At 42.7% G+C, this 23,481-nt stretch overlaps 2 protein-coding genes across 16 annotated transcripts in view; both read left to right on the forward strand.

The window, feature by feature from the left end:
- Positions 1–4,074, forward strand: part of CAPRIN2 (caprin family member 2) — a 331,530-nt gene extending 327,456 nt beyond the window's left edge. For 5 of the 11 annotated variants that reach the window (XM_033952547.1, XM_033952545.1, XM_033952548.1 and 2 more), the window contains exon 22: positions 2,339–4,069. In XM_033952547.1, the coding sequence (XP_033808438.1) occupies positions 2,339–2,904 (566 nt within the window). In that variant the 3' untranslated portion in view covers positions 2,905–4,069. Of the gene's footprint in view, positions 1–2,338 lie in introns of all 11 variants that reach the window. The other 6 variants (XM_033952540.1, XM_033952541.1, XM_033952550.1 and 3 more) reach the window with 5 other exon arrangements.
- Positions 4,075–18,773: 14,699 nt separating this feature from the next.
- Positions 18,774–23,481, forward strand: part of IPO8 (importin 8) — a 441,493-nt gene continuing 436,785 nt past the window's right edge. Inside the window, exon 1 of one of the 5 annotated variants that reach the window (XM_033950674.1) lies at positions 18,774–19,095. In XM_033950674.1, coding sequence (XP_033806565.1) covers positions 19,012–19,095 — 84 coding nt within the window. In that variant the 5' untranslated portion in view covers positions 18,774–19,011. The remainder of the gene's footprint in view (positions 19,096–23,481) is intronic. The other 4 variants (XM_033950671.1, XM_033950672.1, XM_033950669.1 and 1 more) reach the window with 4 other exon arrangements.

Raw genomic sequence — 23,481 nt, forward strand, 5'->3', positions numbered from 1 at the left:
CTTAGGAACTGTTTAGTTCTGTTTATACTACTACTACTGTTCACCTTTCCCCTACAAGACCTAAAAACTATATCTGATTATATTTGGGAAAGGTGAATGAGAAACCAGAAATACAGGAAGGGTCCTTTAATAAAATCATCTGATTTTTGGCTCCTCTACGCTATTTCTGCTTCCCTGGTTCTTAGCCAGTTGCCACTCTGCAGTAAATGGTACAGAGAATGGTAACCAAAAATGATAGTGCATGAACAACTCCTCTGTGAGGTTGGAGCTCTTAATAAAAACATAAGAAGTTGCCTCCGCTGAGGCAGACCAGAGGTCCATCTCGCCCAGTGGTCCGCTCCCACGGCGGCCCATCCAGGCCTATTGCCCGAGCAGTGGTCCCTGACTATTTCTATAGCTTGCCTCTTACTCCTATCCCTATAACCTACCCCTATTCCTATCTGTACCCTTCAATCCCTTTGTCCTCTTGGAGAAGACAGCTGAGGGAAGAGAAGGAGTCAAAAACTGAGTGGAGGGGAATGCCATTAAATTGTTTTTACTCTAAAGTACAAAATTTAACTAGGGGGCAGCCATAAAGTTAATACACTTAAAACTTTGGAGAATTTTTCTCAATACAAGTAAGCTTTGGGGTTTATTGCTGTAGGATATGGTAAAAGCAGTTAGCTACATTTAAGATTTGGATGACTTCAGGAGAAAGTCCATAAACAAAATAGATTTGAAGCAAGCTACCTTTTATCCCTGGAAGTAAGTGGTATAAAATCTAGCTACTTTTTGGAATCCTACATTGGCTACTGCTGGAAATAGGATACAGGGTATAGTGGTCTTTCATATGAACCATATGGCAATTATGTTCATTTAGAGTTGTCTTAGCAGTGATATTTTGTTTTTGCAGTGTTCTCTTCAGCATCGACACAGCATTTTTTATTTTTTTTTAATATATGTCAGTAAGACTGGACATCCAGAGGCTTCTATTATTATAAACCCCTGAAGAAGGCTATCTTAGCTGAAACACAGACTATGTTGGGGTCCAGTTTGCTTTAAAAAGGATTATTTTATGCCTGCCCTACTTTATGTACATGATATGCATTATATTGACATATGATGTTTTAATAAGTTGATTGTCCTTACAGTTGTTTGACTTTAGGTACCTTCCCCACTACTCTTTTTTGACTTTATCCCGCACGTGGGGTTGACTTTTTCCTTTGTATTGTGCGATACACAGTCTTTTGTATGAACCATATGGCAATTATGTTCATTTAGAGCTGTCTTAGAGGGACAAAGTGCACCAACCATGCCGAACACCAAGGGCCTTCAGAATTAAGAAAATCAAGAGGAGTTTAATATAGGACCTGACAAAGGCTGTGTTTTGACAAGATGCGCCTGCTTCAGAGGTCATTAGTGGTCACAATATGTGAAGGAAAAAAAATAAAAAAAAATCTCCTCTGAACTGGTTTTGAAATAGAAATGAAATGTACTTGTAGTAAGTGTTACAGAGGATGCACCTATTTGGTAAACACTGTTACTACATTTCATTTCTACTTCAAAACCAATTACAGTATATTTATCAGAAGAGCTTTTTATTCAGTTCTTCACACATTGTGACCACTAGATGACCCCTGACACAGGCACATGTCGCCAAATCATGGCCTGTATTAGGTCCTATGATAAAACTTTTCTTGATCTGGTTCTATAATAACCCCTCCCTCCACTTGATTGTCCCTAATTCTGAAGGCCTTTTGTGATTATGTTTATTTACAGTCCTAGATGGGTCACAACTTCAAATCAGATGTTTTGAGTATTAAACACCTGCAGCTGCTTTCTGAATATATCTGGCCAGTAGAATGAATATGCATTGTAAATACCAACCTTAAAATTAAAAAAAAGAAAATCCTGCCACATGCTATAGAACTACTGTGTTTCCCCGAAAGTAAGACCTACCCTGAAAAAAAGCCCTAGTGCATTTTTTAGGGCCAAAATTAGTATGACACTGTCTTATTTTCGGAGGAAACACAGGGGCTTTAACCATATCTGTCTAGGCAGTAGCATGCAGGGTAATTGGACAAACTGTTCAGCTTCTGATGACTTATTCCCCCCTCCTCCAATAGATGTGGGAACAAATTCTAATTAATGTTTTCAAATGGAATGAAAGGTTCATTTTATTTTTATTTCACATACAGTTTCAAGTTGGTGCTATTTATAGGAACATGCATATTTGCAAATTGAAAATAAAAATCTAATATAAATAAAGGAAAATACCCCAACCTTGCTACATTCAAAATGTATCTAGAATATAGGGCTGTTAAAGTTTGACTCAAGCTAACTGTTACAATTTTAACAGCAGGGTGGAGTGATTCGTCTCAGTTGAGCAGCCCAGAAAGAGATGAAATTTTTCACAGTGGAGACTCTGGTCAGGGAGACTCTCGCAGCAATACTCCTGTTGATATGCCAGTGACCAACCAAGCTGCTACCCTTTTGCCAGTTCATGTTTATCCCCTTCCTCAACAGATGCGAGTAGCCTTTTCTACTGCTAGAACATCTAACTTTGCTCCTGGAACTTTGGATCAGCCAATTGCATTTGATCTTCTACTGAATAATCTTGGAGAAACTTTTGACATTCAGCTTGGCAGATTTACCTGTCCAGTAAATGGCACGTATGTCTTCATTTTTCATATGCTGAAACTAGCTGTGAATGTGCCATTGTATGTCAACCTAATGAAAAATGAAGAAGTCCTAGTATCAGCATATGCAAATGATGGGGCACCAGATCATGAAACTGCTAGTAATCATGCAATTCTTCAGCTGTTTCAAGGAGACCAAATATGGTTACGTTTACATCGAGGAGCTATTTATGGAAGCAGTTGGAAATATTCCACTTTCTCAGGATACCTCCTTTACCAGGATTGATGTCCTATAGGAAGTATGAAAGAATAGGATGTTAGAAACTAGCTTTACAGCATTGACAAGGACCAAATGCTTCAGTTGCAAAGATTATGCTCTACAATGTATAATCTTGACAGCATGTGCACTGATTTTGGCACTTTATAAATTGTGATGTGACCTTGAAGCTGTGAATGTATTGCACTCAGTTCTGTAATATCCCGCTATTTACAATGCCTTGTACCTAAATAAAATAGATTAAAATGCTTTGCTTTCTGTGTGCAAGTTTAAAAAATGGAAATTTCAGAAGTGAACTGTAGAGCTTTGTAAATAGTCCTTAATGATGCAGGTAACTTGATTCTTGCAGCTAGTATATGACTGAGAAATAGTTAATATGAGGATTTGTACTGGGAAACACTAATCATATCCTATATTTAAGGGAAATGTTGAAATATGATATGATTCTTAATTGCAAATTTTTCTGTGCTTCTTGGGTTGATATCGAATAGTAGGGTATGGCATCAACATGAATTTCTGTACATTAAACTGTCTTAGGACAAAGAAAAGGACTGCAGACAGGTGTACAAGATGCAGGCAAATTTATTAAAACAAATAAATTGTTGCATACAAATAAACTACTTATAACTATATGGGACCAGACGGTCCGTGTTTCAATCAACACTGTCTTCCTCAGGGTTTTGGAAAATTTGTCTGGGCACCTAGACAGTCCTCTAAAAAGAAGACATGTCCGGGTTTTCCCAGAAGTCTGGTAATCCTAGTCTGTACTGACATCACACATGATGTTGATAATGCTGCTTTGGTCAGCATGTTATTCACTTCTTGCACTGTAACCACCTTTTTACACTGCCCCTAAATTATGATCAAGAGGCTAAAAGAAAACAACCAGCAATACCTGATATTTGCTCAGTATAGGGCCACTAATATTTCTTTAAATTCCTGGCATCTTTGTAAAGTAAGAGCAGAAAGGTCCTGAAAGATTTCTACTTTGTGATTGTGCCATACCAGCACTCCTTTTTCTTTGGCTTTCCCCCCATTGCTTCCTTGTCTTTGTAGTAGTGCAGCAAGCCATAGTGTTTTTCAGATCTTTATTTTTTGGTCCCAATACTTTGTGAGTCCTATCCACTTTAACTGGAATAATTTACTCTCCATCTGTCATGTCAATCAACTCCGTATAAATCCCACAACCCACTAAACATTTTGGTAGACTTATGTATCAGAGATCCTTCTGATCCTTATATTTTGCTGCCAGGGCCTATTTTCTATGCCCTCCATACACCATTTTGTACACCATTTGGACTGTTGGAATATGTGCAGTATATAAATAAATATGAAGCATCTGGTTGATAAATTAGATGGGTTTCCAGCAACAATTCTTTGGGCTACTCTGAACACATATTGGGCTACCTTTTGCCATGAGTTTGGCTGGAAATTTTTTTTGCCATCTGGCAACCCTGAGTGAATTACTATTGAGTTTTTGTGGTGCTGCACCTCTCGGCCCAGTTTCCCACAGCTTGAGATCTATATATATTACAAGTTTCTACTTCCTGCTGGAAGATCATTCTATGCATCCAACACTGCCCTCATGCGCACTCTCAATGCCTGCCTTCTTTGACTGAATTAACACAGGTTTGAACCCAGGTGGAGAAGCATTGTTTGTTTTGGGGGGACTATAAAACAAACTGGAATCTTGCACTTGGAAGAGCCTGAAAAGTGCTTTTTGACTTGCTAGCTTTGAGTCTGGGGTGGGAAGTATAAGGAGGGATAGGAGAGGCAAGCCTGGCTGGGAAGGGGAAAGAGATCATAGGTTGTCAGAAGGGAGAGGATGAGATTGGTGTGAATGATGAGAAACGGAGAAAAGTGAAAACAAATTAAGACCATATAGCTTATCCATCCATATCCTTTAGAGATCCTCTGCAATTGTCCTAAGCTTTCTTGAATTCAGATAATGTAGAGGCTTTGTCTTCAGAACTCTTTCCATACAGAAGTATTTCCGTAGGCTACGCTTGAGTCTACCCCCTTTCACCTTAATCCAGAGCTTGCTTTCAATTGAGACTCTCCTCCTGTGGAGGTATTTAAATGTCTATCATATTGCCTGTGTATCAGATGCATTTTGCACATCTACTATCCAAACGAGTACTAAGAAATAAGGATAGTGAAGGGGACCTGAGAAACCAGAGCAACAGTGTCTGCGTCATTCATCAGTCCATGTTTTCATGACTGTTTAAATAACATTTGCTGGCCCAGGGAATTGACAGAAGATCCTTATTTCAGATAAGTGTTCTATATAATCGGGGCCGGCGTTAGGGGAGGGTAAACAGGGCAACTCCCCTGGGCCCCACAGCTCCAGGGGGCCCTGCAGTCTGGGCATCTCCCTCTATTTCCCTCACCTTTGTGGTGGCGGTGAAAAGAGCAAACAGAATGCTAGGAATGATAAAGAAGGGGATCATGAACAGATCAAAGAAGGTTATCATGCCGCTGTATCGGACCATGGTGCGCCCTCACCTGGAGTACTGCATCCAGCACTGGTCGTCGTACATGAAGAAGGATACTACTCGAAAGGGTCCAGAGAAGAGCGACTAAGATGGGTAAGGGGCTGGAGGAGTTGACGTACAGCGAAAGATTAGAGAAAAGGGCCTCTTCTCCCTTGAACAGAGGATATTGAGAGGGGACATGATTGAAACATTCAAGATACTGAAGGGAATAGACTTAGTAGATAAGGACAGGTTGTTCACCCTCTCCAAGGTAGGAAGAACGAGAGGACACTGTCTAAAATTGAAAGGGGATAGATTCTATACAAGCATAAGGAAGTTCTTAACCCAGAAAACTGGAACGCTCTTCCGGAGTTTGTCATAGGGGAAAACACCCTCCAGGGATTAAAGATTAAGTTAGACAAGTTCCTGCTGAGCCAGAATGTATGCAGGTAGAGCTAGTCTCAGTTAAGGTGGTGGTCTTTGACCAGAGGGCCGCTGCGTGAGTGGACTGCTGGGCACGATGGACCACTGGTCTGACCCAGCAGCAGCAATTCTTATGTTCTTATACTCTTCCAAACCAAAGTTTTCTCTTGCAGAGGAGCCCTGAAGTGGCACGTAGCTGCCCAGAAGCGCCTCCTCTGACACAATCCATTGGAAACAGGAAATTGCATCAGAGGAGAAGCTTTAGGGCAGCTATATGCAACTAGTTAGAGAATGGCTGCTGTATCAGGGACCCTGTAAGAGAGGAAACTTTGTTTTTGAAAAGCATCTTTGAAGGTGAGGGAAAGGAAGGGAGATGGCCCAACAAGGGGAAGAGGTTGAGTGGCACTTTAGGTTTATTTTGTGGAGAAAGAGGGGAGCAGATGCTGAATAGAAGTGGTGTGGTGAGGAGAGGGTAAAGATGCTGGATGAAAGTTGAGGGGGTGAAGAGGGAGGGGAGCAGATGCTGAATGGAAGTGGAGAGGAGAGAGAGGGGAGCAAATGCTGAGTGGAACTGGTGAGGAGAAAGGGGGCAGAAGCTGAACAGATGTGGGGAAAGAGAGAGGGGAGTAGATGCTAAATGGAAGTGAAGAGAGAGGGGAGCAGATGCTGAATGGAAGTGATGAGAGAGGGAACAGATGCTGGATAGACGGGGTAAAGAGAGGGGAGCAGACGCTGAATGGAAGTGAAGAGGAGATAGGGGGCAGATGCTGGATGAAAGTGAGAAGAGAAAAAAGGGCACATGCTGGATTGGAAGAAAAGGATAGAGTAAGATACTGGAAGGAGTGAGGGAAAAAGTTGGAAAGCTATAGATAAACAATGAAAAGAGGGAAATTGAAGACTGGATAGTAAGAAATAATTTAATCTAGACAGAGGCAGAAAATAAATTGAGAAGGAAGACTAGGGAAGAAAAGGAAGGGGAAGGGAGAGGAGATAGAGATACTAGAGCAAGAAGGTAAGGGGAGGAGACAAATGCCAGATCTGGGGAGAGGAAAGTAGGAGATATGCTAAAATCTGCTGGTGGGGAGGGAGGGAGAGATGGAAGGGAAGAAGACAGATGCCACACCATGGAGGGAGAGGAGGGAAGAAGATGGATGCCAGACCAATGGGGAGAAGGAGAACTGAAGAGGCAGACAGTTTCTGGAAGAGGCATAGAAAGAGCAGATACCATATGGAAGAGGCAGAGAGAGGGCAGACAATGGATGGAAGGGAGAAGATGAGGAAAGCAGAAACCAGACAACAAAGGTAGAAAAAATTTTCTATTTCTTTTATTGCTTTAGGATAAAGTAGTACTGTAGCTGTGTTGATAAACATTTATAAATAGAAAATGGAAATAAGATGATCCCTTAATACATGTTTGACTAATTCAGGGACTAAAAAACCCTTCCTCAGGTCAGGACAGGGATACTATAAGCAGTATACTTTACTAACCTGAAGAAAGAGTTTTTGATCTCTGAAAGCTAATTGAGAAATGTATTACTTACTTACATTATGTCAAGCAATAGGCTTTACCCCAGGGGTGTCCAACCTGCGGCCCAAGGGCCGCATGCTGCCCAGTGAAGTATTTTGTGCGGTCCTGGTCAAAGACGATGCAGTGTTTTCCTCTGCTGCCCCTGGGTGTTTACCATCTTGCTGCAGTGTTTGTGCAGCCCCAGAAACATTTTTTCGGCCAATGTGGTCCAGGGAAGCCAAAAGGTTGGACACCCCTGCTTTACCAGTACTCACCATTGTCGAACACTGGACCACTCGGTTAAAACTGAAACTAAATCCAGAAAAGACTAAACTCTTCCTTGCAAGTCCCAAACACAAATTAACGACCACCACCCTACAACTCAACGGTCTAACTTACCCTATCAATCCTACCATCAAAATCCTTGGAGTCATCCTAGACCGCTGCTTGACCTTTGAAGACCACACCAATGCCCACGTCAAAGTTTTTACACCCTCTGGAAACTCCACACCTTCAAACATTACTTTGACTTCCTCTCCTTCAGACTGCTGGTCCAATCCCTAATCTTAAGCACCCTGAATTACTGTAATATCATATATTTGGGCTCCTACAAGAAAACCATCAAACAGATGAGAGTCATTCAAAACACCGCCGTCTGCCTAATCTATGGCCTCAAAAAGTCAGACCATATCAGCCCTTACTACAGAAAACTTCATTGGTTGCCACTAGAAGCAAGAATCATCTTCAAATTTGCCTGCCTCTGCTTCAAAACCCTAACTGGCTTGTCCCCGATATATCTCTCGCACCATTTTGCGTTCCCAGGCATCACTCGCATGCGCAATGCCTATCTGTTTACCTACCCATCCCCAAAGGGATGCACCTACAAAAGATTCCTTAATAGAACTCTCTCATTCCAAGCTGGCAGATGGACAGATTGCCTGACCACCCTCTTACTCATCCTTCAGGAAATCTCTCAAATCTTACCTCTATGATAAATTTCTCAAACCCCTCCCCTCCAAATAACCAAACTCTACCACCTCTCCTCCCCCGATCTCTCCTTTCCTCCCCCTCAATCCAATACTTCCATCCTTCTTACTTACCCCTCCCCTCTCGGCACCCTCCCGTAATTGATACTTGTCATTTACCACTCTTTATCCTCGCTATATAGGTAACTATCTTTGCATAGTAAACCGCTACAACCGCATTATACAGTTTCTTGCACTGTATCTTACTCTATAAGTCTCTCACACCATATTTTCATTGTATAAATATCTCTGCTGTATATGTACAGTCTCCTGCATTGTAAATCTGCTTTGTTTTCTGCTGTATTAACACCTATGCTGAATATGTACAGTCCTCTGCACTATAAATTGCTCTCAACTGCATAGTACATTCCCTTACATTGTATCTTCGCTGTACATGTACAGTCTCTTACATTGTAAACCGCTCTGAACTGTTTGTGGCATTGCGGTATACAAAAATAAAGTTATTATTATTATTATTACTACCCCATTTGCATTGGAAACAAATGACCTAAGTGAAATTATGGACATCAACCAAAAAATGGAAAAAATAAGTTACTGGCTCCAAAAAAATATGTTAGCGCTCAATATCTCAATCATCAACAATATTATTCCCATGCAAAGAAGGATTGCAACTACAGTCACCCGTGAGTCTCAACTCCATACCTTTACGCATAGTGTCATCTATAAAGCTCCTTGGAGTTATCCTGGACAGTAAACTAACATTTCACCAGCAAATCAATACTGTCATTCAAAAATGCTTTTATATGCTCGATTAATACATTCTCTTTCCAAAGTCCTTGAGTCCTCTGTATTGGACATATTAGTACATTCCCTGGTGATCTCATGTTTAGATTACTGCAACTTGCTATATAAGGGCATCACGCAGAAAGAAATCAGACGCTTGCAAGTTATACAAAACACAGCAATAAAACTTATTGGAAATGTTAAAAAATTTGACCATGTTGCACCTCTTCTGATAAAAGCTCACTGGCTCCCTATTCCTCACAGAATAACCTATACGATCATACTTTCAACATTCAAAACACTCCATAGCAACCAGCCAGAATTCTAAAACAATTTTCTAATTCCCTATACCACAACTCAAATACTGAGATCACAATCACAAAATTTTTTAACAGTTCCATCTCTCCATATTATTAGCACTACACGAACAACAAACTTCTCTGTCACAGCCTCATCTCTTTGGAACTCATTACCCCTGGAACTACGGGGTGAACCCATGCTAGATTGTTTCAAAGGAAAACTAAAAACGTTTTTTATAGATGCTTTCAACCGCTAATGCACTTACCTTAAAACATAAGAAGTGCCTATGCTGGGTCAGACCAGAGGTCCATCGTGCCCAGCAGTCCGCTCACGCGGCGGCCCAACAGGTCCAGGTCCAGGACCTGTGTAGTAGTCCTCTATCTATACCCTTCTATCCCCTTTTCCTTCAGAAAATTGTCCAATCCCTTTTTGAACCCTATTACCATACTCTCCTATCACATCCTCTGGAAGCTCATTCCAGGTGTCCACCACCCGCTGGATGAAGAAAAACTTCATAGAATTGGTTTTGAATCTGTCCCCTTTCAGCTTTTCTGAATGTCCTCTCGTTCTTGTACTTTTCAAAAGTTTGAAGAATCTGTCCCTCTCCACTTTCTCTATGCCCTTCATGATCTTGTAAGTCTCTATCATATCTCCTCTAATCCTCCTCTTTTCCAGGGAAAAGAGCCCCAGTTTTTCCAGTCTCTCCGTGTATGAAAGGTTTTCCATACCTTTTATCAAACGCGTCGCTCTCTGAACCCTCTCGAGTATCACCATATCCTTCTTAACGTATGGCAACCAATATTGAACGCAGTATTCCAGATGCGGGTGCACCATCGCCCGATACAACGGCAGGATAACTTCTTTCGTTTTGGTTGTAATACCCTTCTTGATTATACCTAGCATTCTATTCGCTTTCTTATCGACCGCCGCGCACTGTGCCGACGGCTTAATTGTCTTGTCCACTATTACCCCCAAGTCCCTTTCTTGGGTACTCAGTCAATAACATCCCTCCCATCGTACCTCGGGTTTCTGCTTCACACATGCAATACTTTACATTTCTCTACACTGAACTTCATCTGTCATCTCGTTGCCCATTCCCCTAGCTTATTCAGGCCCCTTTGTAATTCCTCGCAGTCCTCTTTAGTCCGAGCAGCACTAAATAGTTTGGTAACATCTGCAAATTTTATTATTTCGCACTTCGTCCCTGTTTCTATATAATTTATAAATATAATAGCAGCGGTCCAAGCACCGACCCCTGCGGAACACCACTCGTGACCCTCCTCCAGTCCGAATAGTGGCCTTTTACTCCTACCCTCTGCTTCCTCCCCGCCAACCAATTTCTGATCCATCTGTGTACGTCTCCTTCCACCCCATGGTTCTTCAGTTTCCGATGTAGGCGCTCATGGGGTACCTTGTCAAAGGCTTTTTGGAAATCTAAATATACAATGTCTATAGGGTCCCCTTTGTCCACCCATTTGTTAATTCCTTCGAAGAAGTGCAGTAAGTTCGTTAGGCACGATCTCCCCTTGCAGAATACACGTTGGCTTGTGATCAGAAGTTTATTTCTTTCAAAATGCTCATCGATGCTGTCTTTTATCAGCGCTTCCGCCATTTTCCCCGGAACCGAGGTCACACTCACCGGTCTGTAGTTCCCCGGGTCACCTCTCGATCCTTTCTTGAAGATGGGCGTAACGTTGGCTATCTTCCAATCCTCCGGGATCACGCCTGGTTTCAGGGATAGATTGCAAACTTGCTGTAGTAGTTCCGCTATTTCCTCCTTTAGTTCTTTCAGAACCCTTGGGTGGATTCCGCCGGGCCCGGCGATTTGTCAGTTTTTAATTTTTCTAACTGCCTGCGTATGTCTTCAAGGCTTACTTCCTTGGATGTTAGTTTATCTGTTTGGGCTCCTTTGAAGATTTGCTCAAGTTGGATGTTTCCTCTTTTGTAAATACAGACGAAAAGAATATGTTTAGTCTTTCCGCCACTTCTTTCTCCTCCTTCACCACTCCCTTCCTGTCTCCATCATCCAGCGGTCCCACCTCCTCCCTAGCTGGCTGCTTCCCTTTAACGTATCTGAAGAACGGTTTGAAATTTCATGCTTCCTTGGCTAGCCTTTCTTCATATTCTCTTTTGGCTTTTCTAACCACACGGTTACATTCTTTTTGATGCTTCCTATGCTCTTTCCAGTTCTCAGTTTTGCTCTTTTTCCATTTCCTGAATTAATTATTCTTATCACCTATCACTCTCTTCACTTCTTTGGTATCCATGCCGGGTCTTTTGTTCGATTCTTTTTGCACCCTTTCCTGAATCTCGGTATATGTAGATTTTGCGCCTCGATCACCGTGTCCTTGAATAAAGACCAGGCTTGCTCTACAGTCTGCCTTTTCTTTGAGGTATTCCTAAGTTTCTTCCTTACCATTACTCTCATCGCTTTGTAGTTTCCTTTCTTGAAGTTAAAAATTGTCGCTATGGTTCTCTTTCCCTTCGGTATTCCTACTTCAACTTTGAATTTGATCATATTGTGATCGCTGTTTCCCAGTGGTCCCACTACTTCCACTTTCTTTGCAGGTCCTCTTAGCCCATTTAGGATTAGATCCAGAGTGGCATTCCCTCTCGTCGGTTCTCTAACAAGTTGATCCATGAAGCAATCCTGTATAGCCTCCAGGAATCCAGTCTCTCTGGCACATTTTAAGCTTCCAAGACTCCAGTCTATCTCGGGATAGTTGAAGTCTCCCATAATAATCGTGTTACTGCTTTTGCATTCTCGCTTCATCTCGGCTTCCATTTCTTCATCAATAGCTTCAGTTTGCCTAGGTGGACGATAGTACAGGCTCATCTTTATCTCAGGCCCTTTCCTTCCCGGTATTTTAACCCATAACAATTCCAAATTGCTGGTCGTCGCTGCTGTGTCCACTCTGATCGAGTGTATGCTTTCTTTTATGTATAGGGCTATTCCTCCTCCTTTCTGACCTGGCCTGTCCTGGCGATAGAGTTTGTACCCCGGCAGTGCTGTATCCCATTTGTTTTCTTCATTCCACCATATTTCGGAGACCCCAGTGATGTCTATGTTCTCAGTTTTGGCCATGACTTCTAATTCCCCCATTTTGTTCCTTAGGCTCCTTGCATTAGTATATATGCAATTTAGGTCTTGGTATTTTTTTGTCTTCACTTCCTTTTGCTGTGCTTCGAATTTTATTTTCTTCTCTTGTGCTGCGATCCTTTTATCTTCCTCTTCTGGCTTAGTCAACTCCTTGTGTTTTGCCCGTTGTTTCTTCCCAGCATTTCTTCCCCTTAGTATCTTCGCAGGATACCTTCTTGCAAATCGTCGACACTTGGTCGACTGTCGGCTTTCCCCTTCTGCTTAGTTTAAAGCCTGTTCTATTCCTCTCCTGATGTTGTTTGCTAGAAGTCTAGTTCCCGCCGTGCTCAGATGCAGTCCATCTCTCCTGAAGAGCTTGCTCTTACTCCAAATGTTGTCCAGTTCCTCACGAGGTGGAACCCCTCTTCTTCACACCATCTCCTCATTCATGCATTTATTGATTGTAGTTGCGTCTGCCTCTTCACGTCTGCCCTCGGTACTGGTAAGATCTCTGAGAACGCTATCTTCTGGATCCTCATCTTCAACTTCCTTCCCAGGATCTTGAACTGTTCTATCAGTGCACTTCTTCTGTAGTCTCTCCTGCTGACATCATTTGTCCCGATGTGGATCATTACTGCAGTCTCTGTCATCTCTGCTCCTTCCAGGATCCCTCCAATTTTGTCCACGATGTCCTTCGTCCTCGCTCCTGGAAGACAGGTCACCAGTTGGTCCTCTTTCCCACCTGCTATGTGGCTGTCCACATTCCTTAGGATTGAGTCTCCCACTAGGATCACAGACTTTCCCTTCTTCAATTTTCACTTCAGTCGCAGGTCTGTGTCCTCGGTGTGCTTTTCTGCTTCCTCCCCTTCCTGTGGAGTTCTTCTATGGGCTTCTTCTTCCTTGGAGTCTGACTGCTCTTGCCTATTCCATGCGGGTGTATCTTCGTCCTTCCTACGATGTTCTTGTTCTTCCACCCTCCTGTAGGCCTCTTCGATGAACTCCTTGGGCTCCCTGACTTGTTCCTAGATGTGCCTCTCTCTCTGTCTCTGGGTCTTCAGCTGTCCTGAACGCATCTTCTGCGATGTAAAGTCCCTCCAGTTCTTGAATCCTGTACTTCAGTCAACCGACCTCCTCCTTCAAGCTTTTCAGTTCTTGACACCGACTGCATACATATGACTGCCTCCCAGAGGGGAGGTAATCGTACATATGGCTGTCCGTGCAGTACACTGGGAAGCTTGAAGGAGGTGAGTCGACTGAGACATTATCTTCATTTCTGCTTTGGATATCAGATGGGATCTCCCTTCCTTTTGTATTTTCTCTATATGGCCCTCCCATTTTATAATGTAATTCTTTACCTTAATCCTATCGCTACAATAGGTCCTGTATGTTTTAATGTATGTTACCCTATTTTACTATTTTTATTATGTACAAACCGCTTAGAAGACTGATAGGCGGTATACAAATTTTTATTAAACTTGAAACTATTAGTCCAATAAAATGGCAGACACTCAATTTTCTTCCTGTCATGCCCTATGCCTCCTAGCCAAATGCAAAATATAAATATCTAAGTTGAAAAGCCCCTGCTGGCTGAAGATGATCTCTTCCTCTAGTTTAGCGGCCAGACCTCTTCAAGCTCTGCAGCTGGTGGCAGCTCAGAAACACTACCGCTAACTGCAGAGCTTGGAGATTACTATCTCTAAACTGGAGGAGATGGTCTTCAACTGGCAGGGTTTTGGGGTCTCCACCAGCCACAGCAAGGGAAATGGCTAATTTATGGTGGACCTGGGCCTGGGATCCCTGTGTGTTCAGTACAGAAAGAAGTACATATCTGGTTTTATTTCTCCAGTGTTGTAATTACATTACATTAGAGATTTCTATTCTGCCATTACCTTGCAGTTCAAGGCGGATTACAAAACATTTATGGTTGGTCTGTTACAAGAAGAGATCAGTGGTCATGACTAGTGATGGTACAGAATAAGGCGGTATTTTCAGAGAGTTAGGAAGAAGATAGGAGGAAGGGGTTCCCAGTTCAATTTCTAATTCTATTTGTGATCCTTTGATAAAAGTCTGTGTTTTGTGTGTAAAAAAGTAATTTAAAGTTGTTTTATGTGTGTTAGTACTGGGAGGTGGGGGATATGGTGCAGAGAGGAGAGGGGATCAGGGGCCCCCTCCTTAATTTCTAATTAAATCCTGGGCACCAGCATATCTAAAACTGGCCCTGCATATATCTTGTGCAGGGCCCTGCTGAACTTTTTTTTCCATTGCTGCATTGTTTGGATATGAATGACAAAATGTTTTTTGCAGTTCAAAAGCTGTTACACAGAGTAAATGTGGACTAGTGCTGCCCGATTCAGGAAAATTTTGATTCGATTCGATTCAGCCTACTGAATTGGTTTTTCGATTCGATTTTCCTGCCCAATTGGGTGTTTTTTTTCAAACATCCTGGTGGGTTTATTTTATACAACAAAACTAGAAAGGAAGAACTAATAAAGTAAACTTCACTTGAATATATAAACTTTCAACCTGAGAGGTGCTCAGAACCTTGAAAACCAAGGTGGAATGAATGCTAATGGGGACAAGCCCCTATAGACAGTCCAGTGTCCTGGAGTGAGACAGCTTCCTAAAGCACCCATGCAAGCTAAGTTCACATTTTTGAAAAAACATTGAAGTTACTATTTTGTTCACATGATTGTTTTGGGACAATATACTCAATTTTTTGAAAAATTGGTTCACTATATTCTTTCTAACACGGGAGAGGATGCAATGAACACTGAAATGTCTATAGGGGCTTGTCCCCATTAGCATTCATTCCACCTTGGTTTTCAAGGTTCTGAGCACCTCTCAGGTTGAAAGTTTATATATTCAAGTGAAGTTTACTTTATTAGTTCTTCCTTTCTAGTTTTGTTGTATGATTCTGCTTTTTTGGGAGACATAGCTTTAAGTTTGACCCAGTAGTTTTCATTGGGTTTATTTTATAGCCTCTTCACTCCCTTTTGGCTTCTCCTAACCACACTGGTGCTGTGGTGTAAACAAAATAAACAAACAAAAAGACTTTTCCTCTCTCTCTTAAATCCTAGCTCACATGTGCGGTCTAACACCAGCTCTGGCAGGATACGTTTCAAATCTGACATATTGTAATCACAAAAGGGAAAATATAATTAGTTTTTATATCTTTTGTTGTCTGGTCATTCAAATCTTGTTGGTCCCAGGCTCTGGTTTTCTTCTGATAACTTGCTTGCCAGGGCCTCCTTCTTTCTCCGTTCTAACCATCCTTCTGCCATCTCTCTCCACCCCTTCCGTTTCCCTTCCCTCCCCTGGAGGTCTGGCGTCTTTCTTTTTTTTCATCTCCATCCACAGATCCATCTTTTCTTAACTACCCTTTCATCCAGCATCTTTCTCTCCTTCCCCACCACCCCAGAGTCCATCTCTCCCTTTCTTTTCCCAACTACCCTCCTATCCAGTATCTCTATCCCCTCCTCCACACCATCCCTTCTGTCCAACTTCTCTCTCTTTCTATTCCTTCCCTCCCTAAATCCCATTGTCCATCATCTCTCTTCCTCTCCTCTATTTACAGACCCATTATTTCTTCCCCCTCAAAGTCCGGCATATGCAATGCATATGCAATGCAAAGAGACATGCATATTATGCATGTCTCTTTGAACCCCCCTTCCCTCCCTCCGTGTAATTCTACACCAGGGCTCCCTGCTTGAAGGCCTGCACCTCCCCCTGAAGGCCTATCCCCCCCTCAAAGGCCTACATTCCCCCCGAAGACCTGCCTGTCCCCCCCCTTTGAAGGCCTGCAATCCCCCGAAGGCCTGCCTGTCCCCCCCCCCCTTTGAAGGCCTGCCTGCCTATCTCCTCTGAAGGCCTGTACCTCCCCCCCCCCCAAAGGGCTACACTCCCCCTCCGGAAGGCCTGCTGTTCCCCCTGGCCTCCTGAATTAGCCTTCCTAACTTCAGCAGCCTGCAATAAGATCGCTGGCGCTAACGATCTTTGCAAGCTGCTGTAGGACTTCGGAGCGTCTTCTCTCTGCTGCAGTCCTGCCCCTTTTCTGATGTCAGAAAAGGGGCGGGACCGCTGCAGAGACAGCACAGCAGCAGGAGGCCAGCCGGTAAGCCACTTCCCGACTGACCCTCCCCACTCGCCCTCTAAAACAGGAGCGGCAGGTCAGCAAAAGGCAGCGCTGCTGCTCCTGCTTTAGAAGGCGAGTGGGGAGGGTCAATGAATTGGGAGGCTGATTTTTTAGCGGGGTAAATCGATTCAAATTGATTCACCCGAAATGAATCGGTTCGAATCGGGCAGCACTAATGTGGACTGAAGTAGAGAGCTTCTTTGTTATAGAGATTTGTGCTCTGATGTCCCCCTTAACTATTTATCAGTGCTCAGTTTGGACAATAACCCCCATATTCTACAAGGGTAAATCAAAAAGTTAAGGCAAAATATATTTAATAGCTTTAATAGAAATAACTGTGAGCAATTGAACATATCACTTTTCCACATAGTCTCCATGCAAGATGGCGCATTTGTTATATCGTTAACTAGCTTCCTGCAAAGAAGTTTTTCAGCTGCTGCCAAAGCCAGGTAAACATTGCTTCCTTTACTTCATCATGCTTTGTCTTTTGTTCTCTGGGTCACAGTGATGCACCCATGCCTTGCTGATGGTGACAATTCTCTCCAGAATACTCGAATCTTCTTCATACCATCTCAGGATCTGGGTTGCAACCTCCACATGCTATTGCTTGTGCAGATCAGTAAGCTGTTTGGGAAACCATCATATGCAGACTTTCCTATATCCCAAGTCATCATGCATTATGGCAAATGCAGATCTATAGCCGATATCCAAATTTGCAGTCAACTTAGACACTGTTATACATCAGTCTTCTCTAATCATGGCATCTGCCCTGTCAGTGTGCTTGTGTGTGTGATGTTGATGGGCAACCAGAATCTTTTTACCCACTTGTAAACCTTTTATTGATTCATGGTGCTATGTCCATACTGAGCCAATATCTGACAGTGAATTTCCACAGGTTTCACTATTTTTTGAAGGAGCAGTTGAAACTTAACACTAGTAAAATAAATTTGCTGCTGTTTTGGACTCCTTATATCCAGAAGTTTGAAGAGCTTTTCATTTTGGGAAGTACTTTTATGTTAAACTAGTCTTTAAGCGCATTACATTAACGGATGCTAGAATAGATGTCTGTTTTTCTTTCTGTCTCCTTAGCCGCTGTCTGTCTTTCTGTGTCTCTCCCTGGCCCCCTGTCTATCTGTCATTCTTTCTGTCTGTGTCTCTCCCTGGCCCCCTGTCTGTCTGTCTTTCTTTCTCGCTCCTTGGCCGCTGTCTGTCTCTGGCTCCCTGAGCAAACCAAGATTGCTACCTGCCCCCCAGCACACCCCTCCTCCCAAAGCAGCCCCTTTTCCCTCTCCCCCTCCACTTCCATGTGCAGCAGTAGCAGCCAGACGCCTCGCAGCACCCGCATCCTGTCAACTTTGTCCAGGCCAGATGACACCCTCCTGCCATTGCTCTCAACGTCGCTCATGCTGAAAATCGAACACAGCCATGGAGTCATACATCATGCTGTCAGAGATCACAGTGTTGTAAATGCGCATGCGTGCTTAGAGTTTTATTATAGAGGATGTTTGTTTTTATTGTGTTTTTCCTGAATGTTTTGTATGTGGGTTTTGGTCTTTTGTACACCATTATGGACTGGGATCTGTACATTGTATAAATAAACATTTGTATTTGCATGAAGCACTTGTTTGATAAATTAGAGGGGTTTCCAGCGGCAATTATTTGTGCTACTCTGAGCACATTGGACTACTTTTTGCCATGGGTTTGGACGGAAAATTTTTTGCCATCTAGCCACCCTGTAGGTTGTGAACTGTTATTGCTGCTAAGCAAAGAACAGGCAGGCAGGAGGGTCTAAGAAATTAGTAAACTAACTATATAATGGATGATTACACTAAGTTGCTACAACTTTGCTCTTTTTGAATTTGGACACCAGAGAAAATAAATTGTCTGCTTTACCCCAAGACTCTCTTGAGTATCCTTTTCAGCTATTTCGTCCTTTCTCACATTTCCTCTTATCCCTGCAAAAGTAATTGCCTTTCTGGCAGAGCCTCAGCGCAGCTGCGCCCCGATAAATAATAGGACCGGAGAGCTTTGTCCTCACTTCTGCGGTGATAAACATACACACGATCGCAAAGGAAGCACACAAAATTGCCATACATCGCAATCCATTTGGAAAATATGCGCCTAAACAATAATAATAAAAAAAACTACCCCAAAACGGGACACCTGATGGGAGACGGCGTTGTGAACAATATGGCGGCTTACGCTAGTAGCTGCGGCAGTACAGGAATTCCTGTATGCGCTTTGCGGCGGCGAACGGTCGTAAACCGACGTACGGAATTGCAACAGGGTATTCTTGCCTCTGCTATTGCCGCCCCTTTAACCTGCATTGATCGGCCTTAGTTTTATTTTGATTGGACCAGCGTGGTGGCGGCTACATAAAAATAAAATCCAGGCCCTGGGCTAGTAAGAAAAAGCCGAGAAGGGGGCAAAACATGGATCCCAACAGAATTATCCAGGCGCTAAAGGGCACTATAGACCCTAAGCTCCGGATAGCAGCGGAAAATGAACTCAACCAGGTTGGTGTTGTGTTGGGTTGTGCCTGCGTTAGGCCGGGCCAGTAGTACTGTACTGGGGCTGAGCTCAGCGTCCAGGCCCGCTCCCAGCTGTGGTTGGTCAAGAGCGAACTGGAGGGAATGTGTCGTTTGCGGGTCTAGTAGCCCAGAGACCGGCGGTAGTGTTTCTAAGTTGCTCTTGTGCAGGTGATTACTTGGAGCCTCTGAGAAAAGTTAAAATCATCTTTCTCATACTTTGTAGTGATGTAAAAAGGCCATAGCACTGTTTTAAAAAAAAAAAAAAAAATGTAGGAACAGTATAGTAAGAATTAAAATAGCTAATTTGAAGAAAAGAAAAAAAAAGTGTAAACTTTAAAACAACACGTTTCTTGCACAAGTGTAGCTTTTGAAGAACTTCCTTAAAAAAGGGGTTGTACAATTTTATTTAAAGTAACGAAACATTTCTCCTCATTATTAGGCACTGCTCCTTCTTAATTCTAAATACAGTACTTAGTAAATCTACGTGGCTCTGAGGTCAGAGAAAGCATGCAAAAGTTAATTTTGGCGAGCATGGTACCAAATCTTGTTTGCTGTGGACGTTCTGTTAATATTATTGGCTGCAGTCAACTCTTAAGATCAGGATTTTAATGAAGTCCTGGACTGAGCTATTAGATATTGATGCGAACTTGAACGTCCGTCCATTTATTGATATATTTTAACCAGGGTTTTCAGTGACACCTTTCCATATCCTTCTGGGAATGATGTAAAAGTAATCGAAATATGTGGCGATAAATAAGCCCTACTTCAAAACACTTTTAACCCTGGACGGTGCTCAGAATCTAAGATGGAATTTAAGAACTCAAAGCGGGGGAGAAACCCTTACCGGAACTCTTATGGTATCTATCATTGCACCATGATTACTGTAAAAAGTTGTTTGAAGCTCTTGATGAATTGATTCTAAATTTTTAATCGTTAATGATTTGCAAAGCTTTAAAGTGACTTCCGGCTATAAATGATTCAAAAATTATGACGTAGCTGGAGATTGCTGCTAGCGTTAGTCTGGCTGGGTCCTGACGCATTTCGCCGCACTGGCTTCCTCAGAGAACCCGCTAACACAGGAAACAGAAAAATTATTGATTTGAACTAGGACAAGCTTAAATGGAAAATTGTTAGCGGGTTCTCTGAGGAAGCCAGTGCGGCGAAACGCGTCAGGACCCAGCCAGACTAACGCTAGCAGCAATCTCCAGCTAAGTCATCATTTTTGAATCATTTATAGCCGGAAGTCACTTTAAAGCTTTGCAAATCATTAACGATTAAAAATTTAGAATCAATTCATCAAGAGCTTCAAACAACTTTTTACAGTAATCATGGTGCAATGATAGATACCATAAGAGTTCCGGTAGGGGTTTCTCCCCCGCTTTGAGTTCTTAAATTCCATCTTGGATTCTGAGCACCGTCCAGGGTTAAAAGTGTTTTGAAGTAGTTTTTAGTTCCTCTATCAGTTCATTAGTTTATCCTGCTTTTTAGGAACTAACTTTGTCTTTTTGACCTAACCCAGTCGTTTATATTGTGATAAATAAGCCCTGCCAGAACAACAGAATCCTGAGCGTGTGCATGGTTGTCAAGTTAATGCATCTAAAGTGAATAAGGATCAGGGAAGAGCATACAATTATCTTTCACTTCTTGCCTCGCTGGCCCATCCATACTATTGATGTTTCTTAGTTGGATAGTCCCAAGTTGAGACCCTACAGTCTAATTAGTATCCTCCTGTGTATCCAATGGAGAATTCTGTTACAATCCTTCCAGATTCCATATGCAATCCGGGAGTTGCAGAAATCCACAGTTTTTCTGAGTACATGCTCCACCTTGTTAGCCTGAGAGCTAGTAAATATATTCAGTTACAATTTTTGCAAACAATCCATGCAGAAGTATCTGGCAGTTGCTCTGCTTCTTTTTCTTATTTTTTTCACTTAGTTTGTTTCTTGGTGGCTTCAGTGCCTTGAAACCCCTTTCCGGTGGTCCCCTGTTGGAGAAAAGGACACAGTCCTATGGTGCTGAACTGCATCTTCACAGAGAAGCTTTGGTGGATTTGTGGAACCAGCCTGCTGTGTGCCACCTTTCTTAGAATGCTTGGGGTCCCTTCCCTTGGGAGTCTACTTGCCAGTGACCTTGTCATAGGTTTCAAGGTGCAGGCTGTATGCATCTGGAGTGAAACCCACCTGGGTTTCAAGGTGCAGGCTGCCTTTCCCTCCCCCAACCACATGGCAGAGGATTTGTGATGCGGAGGTTATAGTCCAAGTCTGGCTGGCTAGCAGTCCGAAGATCTTCAACTCTGGCATTTGGTGCTGTTTCTAAGGCATAAAGTCTTTCTCCACTTGGCTGCTTTTAAAATTGCAGACAGGCAAACCCACCACAGAACTGTGAGTACCCTCCATTATTTCCTGTGGGAATTTCAAGGGTGGCTTGTGAAGAGTTTTAAATCGCATTTCTTTAGCAACTCTCCAGACAGGCATAGGCATCTTGCAATCGGGTTATATCTCATAATGACCAGCAGGTGGAGACTGAGACAAAACTTTGGAATGGTACTAAATAGGTTACTCCCCCTAATTACCTCAGTCTTCTTGCAGTCTCCAGCAGGTGTGAGTGAGTTGTAACCATCTCCCTTCTGTAGGTCTTTTGGATTTTGTTCAGGACTCCTAGTCCCTGTTTTTGTGCCGGACTGAGCTTGGGTGGGCCCTGTTTGGGGGTCCATCTGACCTCGGGGGTGTCAAACTCGGTGGGTCTTCTGCTGGTCCTTCCCCCCATTTCCTTCACCTCCCCAACATTTTTTTTGAGGTACCTCAGCAGTAAGCCTTGCCCCTAATTCAAGCAATCAAATCAACGCACTAATACTGAATTTTTTATCAAGGTGCCAAAATGTTCAATTTATAAATATAGCCAAAATAAACTTGCTTAAGGCTAGGAAGCCACCTTGTATATAGTTTTTAGAATTTTTTAACCCGACCCTCAGTGGCACCACTCAGGACTCAAACTTCTCATTGTCCTGAGCTTTATGTGTCTGCTCGTCATCGGGTCATTTATTATTTATTATTTCATAGAGCTTTCTGCTATTTATATTTCTTATTTATACTTTTCTTATAAAGATATTCTCTTATAAAGTTAAATACTTAGCTTAAAATATGGCTAAGTCTTCTTGGTTAGAGATGTCAGCACTAATAAGGGATGTCAAAGCTGACATGTTTCGCCTCGCTTGCTTTTTCAAGGCTCAATCCCTACAAATCACCAACAAAACCATAGATTAAAACCTGTTTCAGTTATAACAAAGTGTAACCCAGTACAGTTCTTACATGTAGAACATGTTTCAGTTATATAATTTAAGAAACAAGCTCTTTCTTGACCCAAAGGCTTTTAAATTGTTACTCACCCTTAGCCATCTACCTCCGTTGTAACAGTCAATACTTTACAGCGGGGCCGACAGCGTTCTTTAGTTTAAATATCATAGGAGCTCCAATCAGCCCGAAGACACGTAATGACGTGTCATCTGACGTATCGGAGCTCACAATACTGTAACTTGTTCCTTACTTCTCATTATTCTTTTTCTAACTCCTCCCACTACTCTGTTCTTCTTACTAAATCATACTAAATCAGACTAGAGATAGCCATTCAAGCTCTGTGTTCAGCCCATAAGGGGTAACTGTATTTAATATGTAAATCCAACGTTGTTCTTTGTAGTTGAGTTTTTCTTCCACGTTAACCACCCCCTCCCCCTCTTTTTCCTTCCAATGATCGATAACCCTCCATTTTAACTGGCTAGAATCATGCTGATAATTTATGCAGTGTTCAACTATCGGAGCTTGCAACGTAGTTCTAAAAACTATATACAAGGTGGCTACCTAGCCTAATTCAAGCAAGGCATACTGCTTTGAGAGCCAGGGGAGTCTGTTCTATGTTAAAAAAAAAAAAAATCCTCAGGCAGTGCCGGTCTGAAGGATTCCTTTCCCTTTAAATTTAATGTATTATACTGTATTTTTCAACTAACTGGCACTTTTCTTTAGTTAGGTCGGGTATGGAGCAATGAGCACTTCACAGGGAAAGAAGTACTCATTTTGCTCCAGACGCGAGGCACTTGCGGACGGTCTATGTAAGTGCTGCAAAGGCCGGAGCACTTGGAGGAGCCTCATCGGCAGCAGGTGCCAGCGGCCAGGGCTTCTTGCCAAAAGTGTCTCGCGAGTCGGCAACTGACAGCGGGGAAGCCCGGTCTTCCCCAGTCGCCCACGGAGGGATTTCCTCAACTGCCGACAGTGAGGGTAAAAAGGATTCACTTACTTCCGAAGCTGTGAGGGAATCCCCAGCTGCTGTTTCTTTCACAGCTGATGCCGGCCCTGGAGGGGTCATTTTCAGCTGCAACTT

Source organism: Geotrypetes seraphini, chromosome 7 (assembly GCF_902459505.1).
Source record: "Geotrypetes seraphini chromosome 7, aGeoSer1.1, whole genome shotgun sequence".
Classification (NCBI taxonomy): domain Eukaryota; kingdom Metazoa; phylum Chordata; class Amphibia; order Gymnophiona; family Dermophiidae; genus Geotrypetes; species Geotrypetes seraphini.